The following is a 15,545-nucleotide window of genomic DNA, read 5'->3' on the forward strand; positions in this document are numbered from 1 at the left end:
TGCGCATGTGTTATCATGGCGAGCAGTGGCGCAGTGGTTAGCACGCTGCTGTACGAACCCGGAAACCTGGAGTTCATTTCCCAGCCACCGACAAAAAAAAATGCCAGAACCAATAACGGAAACGGGGTTCCTGGCCCTCCCCTAGGTCGGCTTAACTTTAAACGAGTGTAGCATTCATAGGTGTATCTATGTATGTTGCACTTCTTTGACACTGTCCGTAGCCAATTGTGCTAATCGGAGGTGCAGGGGAAGGACAACAAACTAAACACAAAAATAAATTATAAAAAAAATGAGTTCTCCATGTAGATTATTTAAAAGTGCATACCTCCAATGGCTTCCTAATATCGGAAGGAAGAGCGTTCCAGACGGCCGCAGAAGCGGCACTCGCGTGAATGGGAAAGCAAGCCCGGCAGGATGGACGCCCAGCGCGCATACGGAGCAAAATTAAACCATCTCGCGTGCACGGCTGCCGTCTGGAAGAGCGTTCCAGACGGCCACGGAAGCGCATCTGAAAGCGCCCCGCGATGCGGGTGCTCGCCAACAGCGCAAGTCTCACTCCCACCCCCCCACTCCCCTCTCCCCCACTCCCCCCCACCACCACCAACAGTCCACGGGACGGCCACACGGCAGAAGAGGCCCGCACGGCGCGCCCTGCCCGAGGCGCGGCCCCACAGAGACGACGTCCCGCCTGCAACGGGGACGCGACATTCGCTACTTTTCGTCCATCCTCCCCCCACGCCCCCAAACTCTTCAAACCGCCACCGCCACCACCGCCACCGCAATGCCCATAAATCTCGCGACGGAACCAATCTTATCAGCCACCCCGAACTTGGCAGCATCCTAATCAGATTAAAACTCCGCTCCGCGTGTTACATTCAACGTCCCCCTCCCGCTTCCATCCGTCCACCCCGAAGGAAAACTTTTGATTTATAATTCTTTTTGGTTTCCTCGACGCCGTTATTGGACGTTTGGTTTTGTTCGGAGCCACGGGCGCGAAGTTTTTCGCGGTTCATGCCGCGGAAAGCTCACGGAGGGAGTGTGGAAGAAAAATAATGGCGATATCATAAAAACATTACGGTGTGTATACATATATATTATATATATGATGGACGAGGCGTCATTTCTAAGGCTCGCTCAACATCAATTACTCTCAGTGGAAAATCCATCACGTCGTGGTGCATTGTGGGCGATGAAATAAAAAATGAACACGCGGCGGGGGCTTCTGTTTTAACATCTCGCCACCGTGCCCCCCCCCCACGGTCCCCCCCCCCCACGGTCCCCCCCCCCCCACGGTCCCCCCCCCCCACGGTCCCCCCCCCCCCCAACGGTCCCCCCCCCCAACGGTCCCCCCCCCACGATCCCCCCCCCACGGTCCCCCCCCCCTACGGTCCCCCCCCCCCACGGTCCCCCCCCCCCCACGATCCCCCCCCCACGATCCCCCCCCCCACGGTCCCCCCCCCCCACGGTGCCCCGATGATGATTTCAGCCAATTAATGATGAGCGTGTATGTACCTGTGGGAGGAAACCGGCACATTCGGAGAAAACCTCACACGTGTGAGAGGGGGCAACGCTCTATCCCATGCCAACGGAACAGATGGGAGTCCACACTTTCGCTGTACCGCCTTCTCCTGGCGAGCCAGGGGGTTACGGCTCCTCCTCGACGCCCACGGGAAGGAAGTTTCACAACAACACTTGCGTGCGGTGATGCACCAACCCCTCGCTGCTGCTACCTCCACAGCGCTGGGTAACAGGCAGCAGTGAAGCCACCAGGACCGCCCGCCTAATTGCTGCAATTATTCCGAGCGCGGCAATCGTCCTAACTGATGCCAACATGAATACGCCAGCGTGAAAGGGGCCGCGGCAAGGCGATGAGAGTAACGACGGCGACGGACCGATGACCGAGAACAGCGCGTCGACGTACCGGACCCACGGAGGCGACGAGAGTGGCGTTGGCCGGCGCCGCGTCCCGGCTGAGCCAGAGCTCGCTGTTGTCGTCCGACGTGACGGCGAACTGGTAGAGGCCTTCACAAAGCGACACGCGCACAGTCAACTCGCACGTGTAGGTAGGTAGGCAGGTCCACACAACAGGTGAGCGCGGCGTCGCCAACGCGACGCAGCCAAGCGCCGCGGTGCACCGGATCCGAGCGCGCGGATTGTAGACGTTGAATGAATGAAACGCATGTCCCGATGAATGAAACGACGCCCCAGTGAATGAAACGCATGTCCCGATGAATGAAACGCCGCCCCAGTGAATGAAACGCATGTCTCGATTAATGAAACTGCGCCCCAGTGAATGAAACGCGTGTCCCGATTAATGAAACGCCGCCCCAGTGAATGAAACGCGTGGCCCGATGCATGGATGAATGAAACACGTACCCCGAGGAATGAACGAATCTTATCGCGTGCCCCGATGAATGAAACCCGTGCCCTGATGTAGGTCACAACCTGTGGCGGTGGGGACGACGTAGCCGAAGATTCTGAGGCCGTAGTTGACCCAGCGGGGAGACACGGCCAGCTTGCTGATCACGCTGCGAGACTATCACACACACACAGACAAAGGTCCCCCGTGTAGCCTTTAACAGACCGTTGGGGCAAAGTGCTGTTAGCGACCAACATATGAAGACCGGAACGGTACACACACAACGCGTGGTGCTGGATGGCTAAACCACTCCCGGCCGCCTTTGTCTCCCTCGTGGCGATGTTTACGCATCGCTCCAGGTACTCATTTTAAGGCTGAGTCGACCTAAGGGTAGGTCGGGGGTCGTCTCAGGTAATCGTCACTCGAACTGGGGTCGCCGGGTTCGTAGCGCAGTGCGGTAACCACTGCGCCACCGCTCCCCATGCACAGGCTGGCACACACAAACACGCACGTGTATATACGTGCACGCACAAAGACAAAGGGTCCCGGTAAAGCCTGAGCATACTTTTGTGGCAAGTGCTGTTAGCGAGAACACACACCCGCACACACACGCGTGTACATATGGCCCCATGAGGCTGACGGAGGACAGCCAAGTGAACTGGAGATTGATGCAGACCGAGAGAGAGAGAAGATGTTTCGGCTGAACACATGGAATGGTGATGTTTACGATGATTACATTGAAGATGATAATGCTGCTGCTGATGATGATTATGACGCTGATGGTGACATTGCTGCTTGATGATGATGGCACTGAAGATGATGACGATGCTGACGAGGCTGCTGCTGATGACGATGTGTTATTGCAGAGGCCTCGAGGTGTGTGTGTGTGAGAGAGCTCACGTGCGGGTAGAGAGGGAAGTGGAGATTCTTGCGCAGTTGAGCCACAGAAGCGCCGCACCAGTCCTCGTACACGTGCATGTTGGCGCCACCCAACAACTGCCAACAACAGCGGATCATCATCCGCACCAGTATCATCATCAGCATCATCTTTGTCAGTAGACACCCTCAGTGCCCTATATGTGTCTACAAGGCGTCTTGTTTATACCCAGAGATTCTGAGCGCCCCCTGCTCGTTCACCCATCCAGCCAACGGCACATATAGACTCACAGACACACATAGAGACCCGTAGACTCACAGAGGCCCATAGACGCACATAGACCCATGGATTCGCACAGATTATCATAGATTAACAGAGAGACCCAGACTCACAGAGACCCACAGACTCACACAGAGACCCACAGACTCACACAAATACCCACATACTCACACAGAGATGTCACGGCTGATAGATTTAGAGCCGTTCGTGGCCCTGGTTTATTTTTTTTCGGTCAATGGAGGAGGGGGGGCGGCAGTGTTTGACCATACTTCACCACTCATACTGTTAAGAGAAGTGACTGGGGCTTGGGCAGGACAGGAGGAGATGGAGCGATGAAACCAGCCCGTGTGTGCAGGAGGAGGTGGCGGCGGCATGGATGGAGGCCTTCCTCTAGCAGTGGACGGACCATGGCTGATGATGATGGGTCTGACGGGTGTGCGTGTGTGAGGAACAGTCGTGTAGGGGTTAGCGCACTGCCTAACGAAACCGACCACACGAATTCGATTCGCGCTCATGCCCAACACCAGTGACGATTATCCGAACCAGTCCTGGGCCTTCCCTAGGTCGACTCAGCCTCAAAAAGAGTACCTGGTGCGATGTGCGAGCATCGCCACTGACAAAGGCGGCCGCGCGTGGTGCTGGCCACCCACCACCTCGTGTGCCGTCCTTCATAGGTGCTACTTGCTAACAGCACTTGCCCCAAAAGTATGTCAAAGGCTATACTGGCGGTGGAGGTCTTTGTCTTTGTGAGAAACCGAATCGCGAGGAGCCTCGTCAAGTGCTCGTGACGAGGAGTCGGCACGTGCGCTCTCGCGCAGCGCCGTGAGCCATCCCCGTCGTCAGTGAGTCGCGTGCGCATCGAGGGGCCGCTGATCCCCCTCATCACGAGCTTGCCGGAGTCGCCAATTAGTTGGGGATCGTGGGGGATGGGATGGGGGGGGGGATTTGAGATGAGGTTTGTTGATGGTTGGAGAGGGGGGGAGGGGAATATGTAAAATTAATTACGGCGCGTTTGATTCGAATGTGGAGCGATTCGAAATGATTGCAGATGCCGCGCGCGTGTGTGTGTGCGTGTGTGTGTCTGTCCTGGGTTTTTAATTAGCAGCATCGCGCCTCGTTCGGACTACAAACTGGCCGGGTCCACTAAGGGAGCCTTCGCTCCCATCCCGTGGAGGGGGCGGAGGAGGCGCGCGCGGTGTAACGCTGCAGCAGCAACAGCAACAACAACATCAGCAGCAGCAGTGATGGCAACGATGTCGACGGAGACTTACGGGGCGTCTCGCATCCTCAAGGTGCGCTTCGCTGGAAGTAAAACGACGATTTAAGTTGCCATTTGAAAATGCTGCAGTCGCGTTGGGTAAAGCGCGGCACCGCCTTGTCCCCTGCCCCTGATAGCCACGCAGATCGGGGCATCGGTGTTGGTGTGGTCGTGCCGTGAGTTTACCAGTGGTCCTCGTGAGCTGCGTGGTGAGTTTTTAGCAGTGGTGTTGGTGAGCTGCGTGGTGAGTTTAGCAGTGGCGCTGGTGAGTTGCGTGGTGAGTTTAGCAGTGGCCCTGGTGAGCTGTGTGGTGAGTTTAGCAGTGGCCCTGGTGAGCTGCGTGGTGAGTTTAGCAGTGGTGTTGGTGAGCTGCGTGGTGAGTTTAGCAGTGGCCCTGGTGAGCTGCGTGGTGAGTTTAGCAGTGGCCCTGGTGAGCTGCGTGGTGAGTTTAGCAGTGGTGTTGGTGAGCTGCGTGGTGAGTTTAGCAGTGGCCCTGGTGAGCTGCGTGGTGAGTTTAGCAGTGGTGTTGGTGAGCTGCGTGGTGAGTTTTTCAGCGACTGTAGCCTCCGGTGAGACACGAGATGAGTTCTCGCACGGACGCGTCGCGTGTCCAGGACACCACGATCCGTTCGTAACCAATGAGGTGTCCCCCTCCGTCAACGCAAATTGCACAATCAAGTTAGACAACTCGCGTCTTTAGAGCTGCCTTTTGTGTGTTTACTTTGTTGTCCTTCCCCGCGCACCTACGGATTAGCGTGGTTGCCTTACGTGCGGTGCGAAGGAAGTTCGACGCACAGGTACATGCACACGAGCCGTGTTCTCCACTACCCCCGTGCAACGTGGCACCCGGCTTAGAGGGGTCGGGGTGCGCACTGCACGGCAAGCCTTGAAACCAACTGGAAGCGAATGTTAAACACTCGACAGAATGAGTCGCGATCGTCGATAAGGCAGAGGGGGGAGTCTCGCGTTAGTCTGCCTGTCGCCACGCTCCACGTTCCCAAGCCCCTGGTGGCACACCGCTCGTGTTGAATATCGCACCCGTTCTGACTTGACGATTAGAATGTACGACGGTGTGTTTGGGGTAGGGTGGAGGAGTGACTCTTCTTCTCCAGCCCCCCCCCTGTCCCCCCTTCCGGTAGAGCGAGCGGCTCACGATCTGAATGTTTTGTGAATCCCACTGGACGTCTGTGAAAATGCGCTTCATAGCTCATCGGATTTCCTCCCAGGTCTATCTAAAGCTTCTGAATCGGAGGTCACATTCTGGTGAGCGCTCCGTTGGGGATGGGGAATGCCTCGGCACAATCATCCCCCTTCTCCTGGGGTCGATAAAATCCATACCGATTCGTTGGGAATCCAACATCGCCCCCGCCATGGGAATGTGGAATTTACCCTTCACAGGCTCGAGCCTGTGAAGGGGAGACGCGAGGCATCGCCTGCGAACGCTCACGTCGGAAGGAAGTCGTCATGACCTTGTCGCACGAGAGTTTTGGAGCGACCGCGGAGGGAGCCCAGGGTGCGTGTCGTTTTTTGTGTGCGCGAGGTTATAACGCTCGCTCGGCTATTTTTGTAATTTTTGGTAATTCCTATAATCCCCCCCCCCTCACACACACACACAATACGGCAGTGAGTGAGTGTGGGGGGGGGGAGGTTTTCAATTACGCCACAATCGAGACGCGCGTTTCACCCCCGCACGCCAATACACCTGCGGATTTAATTCCAGCAAAAACCGAATTACAGTCACATTTCCTATTAACCTCGCCGGCTCTCTGATTTCAAGGGCTGATTTAATTTGCTCGCCTAAGAACGACACTCACCAGCGAAGAGGCGTTAGTAAGCAGGGGGGGGGAGGGGATACAATAAAAAATAATGCGACATTTTTTTGCCAGTATAAAAAGTATGAAAAATGAGAATGGGGTTTTACCCTTTCTGGCAATAAAACACAATATGTTAAGATGTTCAAACACCAAATAGAAAACATTTGCAAGGAATAAAGTCACTGCATTAACCACACAGAGTACTTGTGGTGAACATGCAAACACAAACATGCTCTGATAATTATTGATCTACGCATTACCTGTGAAACTGATTGGTCTACACCAGAGATGGCTTTCTCTATGGCCTGGCCTATTAGAGCAAGTTTATTTATATGTTCACCACACACATCTACGTGTGGTTAATGCAGTGACTTTATTCCTTGCTAAAGGTGTCCATTTGGTGTTTGAACATCTTAACACAACTCCTGTTTTATTCTAGATTTGAAGCTTGTTTTATTGTCAGAAAAGTTTAACACCCATTCTTATTATTTTCATACTAAAATGACGCGTTGCTCGTGTTGGGTTTGCCTCGCGGCGGCGATGAGATGTCATCTCCCTCGCCTGATACGCAGGAGTTGGTTTGATCATGGACCCTGACGATGCCCGTATATTCGGAGTCAGCGTGTCCTCTCTCTCCCCGTGGAGATCACGTGGAGTGTTCTCCAGTCTAGCCCCCCCCCCCATCTCCTCCACATCGAGAAACAACAACGCCTTGAGATTATTTGGCAGCTGCTATAAATTGGTGATATAAAAGCCACTCGATGATCGATCACGTGTGGTCAGGTTGTCTCTGAAAATAAAAAGAGCCAAAGCTGTTAAATAAAATAGTGATACGATAATCTAATGAGAAGTTCGATTGTTTTTGTGGTCGTTGTAAACGTTTGGAATGGAGAGGATTAGCATCATCAGAAGTTAGATTTTTTTGTAAGATCCACTGTGGCGATTTAAATAATCGATTCCTTTTCATTACCGTCGCGGTGGATGGTAGCGCCTCTAGTGGATGTCAGTGATTTTATTAGTAGTATTGTCATGTTATTTTGTAGTATTGTCATGTTATTAGTAGTATGGTGATGTTTGTGCTTGTCTACTCCGGAGAGCCTCCTTGAGTCTCAAGACTCTTTGTCAAGAGGATCGTCGTGTCAAACCCATTACGTGCAACATGCAATGTAATAAAAAAAAATAGGAAAATAATTTGCAGTGAGATCTGAATCTGCTCTGGGGCCCCACTACAACAAGCCACACTTACCAGTGTGGTGAAGTATGGCCACATAACCCCCCTCTCCCCCCTGTCACCCATATGGCGTGTGGATGCCTTCCACCAGCAGTGGATTGACAAACCACTCAACATTATTATTGTAATTATTATTTCATGATTTTAACACTCGCGTTCAATTGATTTGCCCATGTCAGGACATACAATATTTAACTGCAAGTGATGTCTCTATCCGTAAATGTTTTTATTAAAAATAAATCATGGATCCCTCTCTGATTAAACCAGGTTCTCAAGCCTAGTGAGCTAATGGTCCCAGCCCCGTCACGAATGACTGCGCAAAACATTACGTTTGGTTCTGCTACGTACGGTGTGAAAGAAGTTCAACATACATACATTATTTGGCCAAATTTTCAGCTCGGAAAATTAAAAGCATCGGCGTGGCCGTCAAGTAACCAACATCGCTATCATGGCAGAGCGGTTGCCAAAGTGCCTGCCCCCCCCCCCCACCTCTCTCTCTATCTCGAGGAGAGGCACGATCGATCTCAGCCTTGAGCCGGGGGATCGAACTCGGGTCGCTAAGTTCACTGCGCAGTGCGCGAGCCGCTCCTGCGGCGCCACCGCTCCTCGCCCTCCTCCTCCTCCACTCGAAGCGCTGCAGCCCGGCACGAGGTGACCCTGGGGCAGGCGCGAGTGAAGGTCGCGCACGGGAGCCGGCGGGGCACAGCCATGCAGCCCCCCCCCACCCCGCGGCCCCCCGCCACCACCCCCGACTGTGTGCAAGTGACTGTGATCGAGAGCGCGGCGAGGGGAATTCGTGAATCTCCCGGCGAGACGGCCCGACCCAGGGCTCGGGCTCCAAAAGCTTCCTCCGCTCTCCACCCGGTCCGTGTAGCCTGTGACGTGGCCTCGCTAATGGCTCTCCTTCTGACCCCCCTCCTTCACCCCCCCTCCCTCCTCCACTCCTTCCCCCCCTCCTTCACTCCCTCCCCTTGCTCCTTCACTGCTCACGGCTCACGCCCTCGGCTCGACCCTTCGCTCTCCCCTGCCGCGCTCGGCTTGTGATCGATGCTCCTCTCCGCCGTGCCACGCAAAGGGCCTCCCTCTGTGGGTTTTTTTTCTGTTCTTCGGCTGTTGCCATCAGCCCCCCACCGTCTCCCCGCTGTGTAAGCCGCAGTAATTGCCGAAGGTAAACAAGTTCCGCGGTGAGTTCCAGCTGCGTCCCTGCAGCGCCGATGAGATGAACGTGCGAATGAGAGCTGGATGGAATGCGTTCGGGAAGAGAAAAAAACTAAATTTGATGGGGTTTTTTAAAAAAGCGGCATACCGACATTTCTAGAGCAGCATACCGACGTGTCTCATGAAATTATTTTGTGCTGCTGCTGCGTTGGCAGAGGGGCACACGCACAGCCAACAACTCAACACGCTCGTCAATGACGCTGCGTGGCCTTAACAGGGCAAGTATATAATAGGCGACGTTTCGGGCAACGGCACTTCACAACACATAGCCCACTCTAACTCTCTGGCGATCTCTGTGCTGTGAAGAAGAGCCATTGCCCGAAACGTCGCCTATGATATATTTGTTTTTTTCTTTTTAAGTCCAGAGTGTTGTTGATAAATGTGACGTTGTTAATGTTGTTGTTTGTGTACTTAGCGAGCCGACGACGAAGGGGCCATCAACGAGGGCTGGTGGCGTAGACTCAGGAACAGCAACAAAACAAATCTGCAGCGAAGCGTGCAGAGGAGGTTGCGGCCGTGAGGCCTGCACCGAGACGCCGAGGGGGAGGAAGCGCGTGGGATGATGATGATGATGGGGAACGAACGCCGTCGGCACGTCACAATGAGACCTCGCACGTGCGTTCAGGCAGCGCACGTGGTCACGATGGCAGATGAACACGAGACCGGTGACCCCGCAGTGAGCAGACCCCGTCTCTTCTCCACCCTACCCTATCACACCAAAGGCAAAGGTCCCCCGTATAGCCTTAACGGACTGTTGTGGCAAAGTGCGTATCCCCGTGAGTGAGCACACGATGAAGGCTGGAGCGACACGCGGGGAGGGTGTGACGAGGCCAACAACACTCGGCCCGGCAGCCCGGTGCCTGCCCGGTGCTGATGTTGTTGTGAACACAGCCGCACCCGCAACTCGTTTAGTGCTGAGCTGACCTAGGACGGGTTCAGCTTTTCGTCGCCGGTGTTGGCCGTAAGCGGAAATCGAACGTGGACCGGCGGGGTTCCGTTGCGCGGTGCGCTAATCACTGCGCCACCGTTCCACACTCCTCCTCCCCACTCCCCACACTCCCCGACTATAGCCGCCTCTTATTAAGTGGAATTTCAGAAAGCCTTCTTCGCGCCGTTGTTTAAGGAATACAAAGCTTGCAAGGCTGCCCGTGTTCCATCAGCGTTCGTGACAATGTTATTCCCGGACCTTTACAGAGATTGATTGCGTGGCCCACGGAATCCATTCCTCGGGGGGGAGGGGGGGGCAGTGGATGTTGTTGTTCAGAAATCAATTACCAGCGGTCCCTCCGTCATCGATTTTATGCTGAGACACATTACCGGTAATCCAGCATCATCGTTAGGATGCTTCAGCAGGCTGCCCCTCCCCCCCATTCCCACACCGACTCCCGCCCCCCCAATCCAATAACCCAGATCCAGCTCTGTATACCCCCTCCCCACTCAGCCCCCCCCTCTCCACCACTCCCCGCCCGCCCTCCACCGACTTGCCCTCCAAACGACATCCCAATCGCATCGCAATCAATTCCGTGCCCTATATTTGACCAGGCGAGGGCTGTCCAGGGTTAGAGGTGGGAGTAAGATGGGAGTGTTAGAACAAGGGAGGGGGGGTGTGGGGGTGTGGGGGAGGGGGGTGTGGGGGAGGGTGGTGTGGAGGAAGGGGGTGTGGGGGAGGGGGGTCATTATCTATTTGGCGAGGAGCAGGTAGACTGGCGTGGTATTTCACAGCAGCCCCCCCGCCCCCGTACTCCCCGCGCCCCCCCCCCCCCCAGAGACAGCTGTTAATTGCCATCGAATAATTGCAATAATGCGGGGAGCGGTGGCGCAGAGGTTAGCGCGCCGAGCTGCGTAGCTGACCGTGGGCCACGCAGCACGGGTTCGATTCCCGGCCACGGATTCGACGCTGGTCCGGGCCCTTCGTTGCCGACCAGCGCGGTGAAGTATGGCTACACAATCCGACCACTGAGCGTGTCGTCTGCAGACAGCTCCTCTGGTGGTGGTGGTGTTGGTAGTGGGGAGGGGGGGGGTATTTGACCATACTTCACCGCGCTGGTCAGCTCCGAGTTGGTGAAGGCGGCGCGCATCGGCGTGGGAGAAAAGTCGAGGAGGGCGGTGGACGTTGGCTGCCCGGCCCTCGGTGCTCGAAGCCCTCGATTTACACCTCGCTTTCTCGTTGACACTGTCCGTGTCTCGGTTGCGCCTAGGTCGACTCTGCCTCAAATGGGTACCTGGTGCGGTGTCTAAACATTGCCACTTGGGAGACAAAGGCGGCCGGGCGTGGTGGTGGCCACCCACCCCCTCGCGTGTGCCGTGCCGGCCTTCATAGGCGCTACTCGCTAACAGCACTTGCCCCAACAGTCTGTGAAGGCTACACGGGGGAATCTTTGTCTTTGCGGGAAAAGTCGTGGGGGGGGAGAGGGCGCGGAGGCATAGGGGGGAAATCCAATCCAACCCGGACAGAGGCGGGGGGGGGTAATGGGGGGGGGTGTGGGGGGTGGAGAGTGGAGGGTGCGGGAGGGTTGTGCTACTCTGGCCGATTGCCTCGCCGCGTCTTCACAATGGACACCACTCAGCCTCGGCGCTGTCCGAGTGCTGAGTCTGCGTCTCTCGCTGTCTGAGTCTGTGTGTCTCGCTGTCCGAGTGCTGAGTCTGCGTCTCTCGCTGTCTGAGTCTGTGTGTCTCGCTGTCCGAGTGCTGAGTCTGTGTCTCTCGCTGTCTGTGTCTCTGGCTGTCCGAGTGCTGAGTCTGTGTGTCTCGCTGTCCGAGTGCTGAGTCTGTGTGTCTCGCTGTCCGAGTGATCGGTCTGTGTCTCTCGCTGTCTGAGTCTGTGTCTCTCGCTGTCCGAGTGATCGGTCTGTGTGTCGGTGTGGTCGATTCTTCTCCGTCTCCGTCTCTACGCTTCTGTCTGTCTCTCTGGGCCACTGCTCCTCTCTCTCTCTCTTTATGTCTCTCAAACCACCTATGTGTGTCCGTGTATCTATCAATCTGTGTCTGTCTAGCCTGTCCCTTTGTGCATTTGTCTGTCTGTGTTCATGTTCATATCTACCTTTGTACATATATTTCGTAACTATGCCCATTCCCCGTGCTGTCTGCCTGTCTCTGTGTATTTCTATATTGCTTCCTGGCTTGATGCTGATGCTGGGGCGCCGTGGTGCCGAGAAGTGAACTCCCTCTTGGTACGCAGGATCGTGGGTTCGATCCCCACCCTGTGATGCCTGCTGCATATTTGGAGTTTGCGTGTCTCTCTCCGCGTGGCCGCGTGGATTTTTATCCGGGTCTTCGGCATTTCCCTCCACATTTAAAATCGACACCACGCGTTTTAGAGTATTTGGCTGCTACAAATTGCCACATCGTTAGGCTACCATTTGTGGCCAGGTCGCTTCTGAAAACGAGCTATATATAGCTCAGTAATTTTTTTTTTATATTTCTCGATTAGTTTCAGATTTAAAGTTCATTTGCCAGAGTGCCCACGTAGCTTGATTCGTCCAGTAGGGTGCAACAATTGCTGCTCTGCGTGTGATCCCACTTAATCAGGATCAATATTTACAGATATCTAGGAGGGGGGAATCCGATGAGCCATGAAGCTCGTTTTCACAGATGTCCAGTGAGGGGTTGCGGGTCACCAAGTTGCACAGTGGCCGACTCTTTGCGAATGACCTCACGGGATCTCTAACGCCCGCCGTGAAGCAGAGGGACGCGTGATATCATTACGGACATTGCATTCGTAATAATAATAACAATCAGGGCGGCCACTCGATTCGAACCGCGAAACCTTTGCGACAACGGGCAGCGAACGCGCTACAACTGGACCGTGTCACTGCCCGATGCTAGTGATGATGGTGGTGATGGTGGTGTTGATAGTGATGATGTCGGTGATGACGGTGAAGATATATGTATGCATGTTGAACTTCTTTCCCACCATACGTAGCCAACCGCGATGGTGATGCTGTTGGTGATGCTGTTGGTGATGCTGTTGGTGTTGCTGGTGGTGATGCTGCTGGTGATGCTGTTGGTGATACTGTTGGTGATGTTGCTGGTGTTGCTGGTGGTGATGCTGCTGGTGATGCTGATGGTGATGCTGTTGGTGATGCTGTTGGTGATGCTGTTGGTGATGCTGTTGGTGATGCTGATGGTGATGCTGTTGGTGATGCTGTTGGTGATGCTGCTGGTGATGCTGTTGGTGATGCTGCTGGTGATGCTGTTGGTGATGCTGTTGGTGATACTGTTGGTGATGCTGTTGGTGATGCTGTTGGTGATGCTGTTGGTGATGCTGTTGGTGATGCTGATGGTGATGCTGTTGGTGATGCTGCTGGTGATGCTGTTGGTGATGCTGTTGGTGATACTGTTGGTGATGCTGTTGGTGATGCTGCTGGTGATGCTGCTGGTGATGCTGTTGGTGATGCTGTTGGTGATGCTGTTGGTGGTGGTGATGGTGATGCTGTTGGTGATGCTGTTGGTGATGCTGTTGGTGATGCTGTTGGTGATGCTGTTGGTGATACTGTTGGTGATGCTGTTGGTGATGCTGTTGGTGATGCTGTTGGTGATGCTGTTGGTGATGTTGCTGGTGATGCTGTTGGTGGTGGTGATGATGCTGGTGGTGATACTGTTGGTGATGCTGTTGGTGATACTGTTGGTGATGCTGTTGGTGATACTGTTGGTGATGCTGTTGGTGATGCTGTTGGTGATGCTGTTGGTGATACTGTTGGTGATGCTGTTGGTGATGCTGTTGGTGATGCTGTTGGTGATACTGTTGGTGATGCTGTTGGTGATGCTGTTGGTGATGTTGCTGGTGGTGGTGATGGTGATGATGCTGGTGGTGATGCTGTTGGTGATGCTGTTGGTGATGCTGTTGGTGATACTGTTGGTGATACTGTTGGTGATGCTGTTGGTGATGTTGCTGGTGATGTTGCTGGTGATGCTGTTGGTGATGCTGTTGGTGATGCTGTTGGTGATGCTGTTGGTGATGCTGTTGGTGATGTTGCTGGTGATGTTGCTGGTGATGCTGTTGGTGATGCTGTTGGTGATGCTGTTGGTGATACTGTTGGTGATGCTGTTGGTGATGCTGTTGGTGATGCTGTTGGTGATGTTGCTGGTGATGCTGTTGGTGGTGGTGATGATGCTGGTGGTGATACTGTTGGTGATGCTGTTGGTGATGCTGTTGGTGATGCTGTTGGTGATGTTGCTGGTGATGCTGTTGGTGATGCTGTTGGTGATGCTGTTGGTGATGCTGTTGGTGATGCTGTTGGTGATGCTGATGGTGATGCTGTTGGTGGTGGTGATGATGCTGGTGATACTGTTGGTGATGCTGTTGGTGATGCTGTTGGTGATGTTGCTGGTGATGCTGTTGGTGGTGGTGATGATGCTGGTGGTGATACTGTTGGTGATGCTGTTGGTGATGCTGTTGGTGATGCTGTTGGTGATACTGTTGGTGATACTGTTGGTGATGCTGTTGGTGATGCTGTTGGTGATGCTGTTGGTGATGCTGTTGGTGATGCTGATGGTGATGCTGCTGGTGATGCTGTTGGTGATGCTGCTGGTGATGCTGTTGGTGATGCTGTTGGTGATGCTGTTGGTGATGCTGTTGGTGATGCTGTTGGTGATGCTGTTGGTGATGCTGTTGGTGATGCTGTTGGTGATGCTGTTGGTGATGCTGTTGGTGATGCTGTTGGTGATACTGTTGGTGATGCTGATGGTGATGCTGTTGGTGATGCTGTTGGTGATGCTGTTGGTGATGCTGTTGGTGATGCTGTTGGTGATGCTGTTGGTGATGTTGCTGGTGATGCTGTTGGTGATGCTGTTGGTGATGTTGCTGGTGATGCTGTTGGTGATGCTGTTGGTGATGCTGTTGGTGATGCTGTTGGTGATGCTGTTGGTGATGCTGTTGGTGATGCTGTTGGTGATACTGTTGGTGATGCTGATGGTGATGCTGTTGGTGATACTGTTGGTGATGCTGTTGGTGATGCTGTTGGTGATGCTGTTGGTGATGCTGTTGGTGATGCTGTTGGTGATGCTGTTGGTGATGCTGTTGGTGATGCTGTTGGTGATGCTGGTGGTGATGCTGATGGTGATGCTGTTGGTGATGCTGTTGGTGATGCTGTTGGTGATGCTGTTGGTGATGCTGTTGGTGATGCTGTTGGTGATACTGTTGGTGATGCTGATGGTGATGCTGTTGGTGATGCTGTTGGTGATGCTGTTGGTGATACTGTTGGTGATGCTGATGGTGATGCTGTTGGTGATGCTGTTGGTGATGCTGTTGGTGATGCTGCTGGTGATGCTGTTGGTGATGCTGCTGGTGATGCTGTTGGTGATGCTGTTGGTGATGTTGCTGGTGATACTGTTGGTGATGCTGTTGGTGATGCTGTTGGTGATGCTGTTGGTGATGCTGTTGGTGATGCTGTTGGTGATGCTGTTGGTGATGCTGTTGGTGATGCTGTTGGTGATGCTGTTGGTGATGCTGTTGGTGATGCTGTTGGTGATGCTGTTGGTGATGTTTCTGGTGATGCTGCTGGTGATGT

General features: G+C 54.2%; 1 protein-coding gene across 1 annotated transcript in view; it reads right to left on the bottom strand.

Annotated features, from left to right (window-relative positions):
• The window catches only part of B4GALNT4 (beta-1,4-N-acetyl-galactosaminyltransferase 4), a 52,443-nt gene that overhangs the window by 24,507 nt on the left and 12,391 nt on the right, over window positions 1–15,545 (bottom strand). The window contains exons 4-6 of the mRNA XM_078859253.1: window positions 3,260–3,355; window positions 2,446–2,536; window positions 1,922–2,022 (exon numbers count right to left, since the gene is read on the bottom strand). Of these exons, the coding sequence (XP_078715379.1) occupies window positions 1,922–2,022; window positions 2,446–2,536; window positions 3,260–3,355 (288 nt within the window). The remainder of the gene's footprint in view (window positions 1–1,921; window positions 2,023–2,445; window positions 2,537–3,259; window positions 3,356–15,545) is intronic.

This window comes from Lampetra fluviatilis, chromosome 8, assembly GCF_964198595.1.
Source record: "Lampetra fluviatilis chromosome 8, kcLamFluv1.1, whole genome shotgun sequence".
NCBI classification, from domain to species: Eukaryota; Metazoa; Chordata; class Hyperoartia; order Petromyzontiformes; family Petromyzontidae; genus Lampetra; species Lampetra fluviatilis.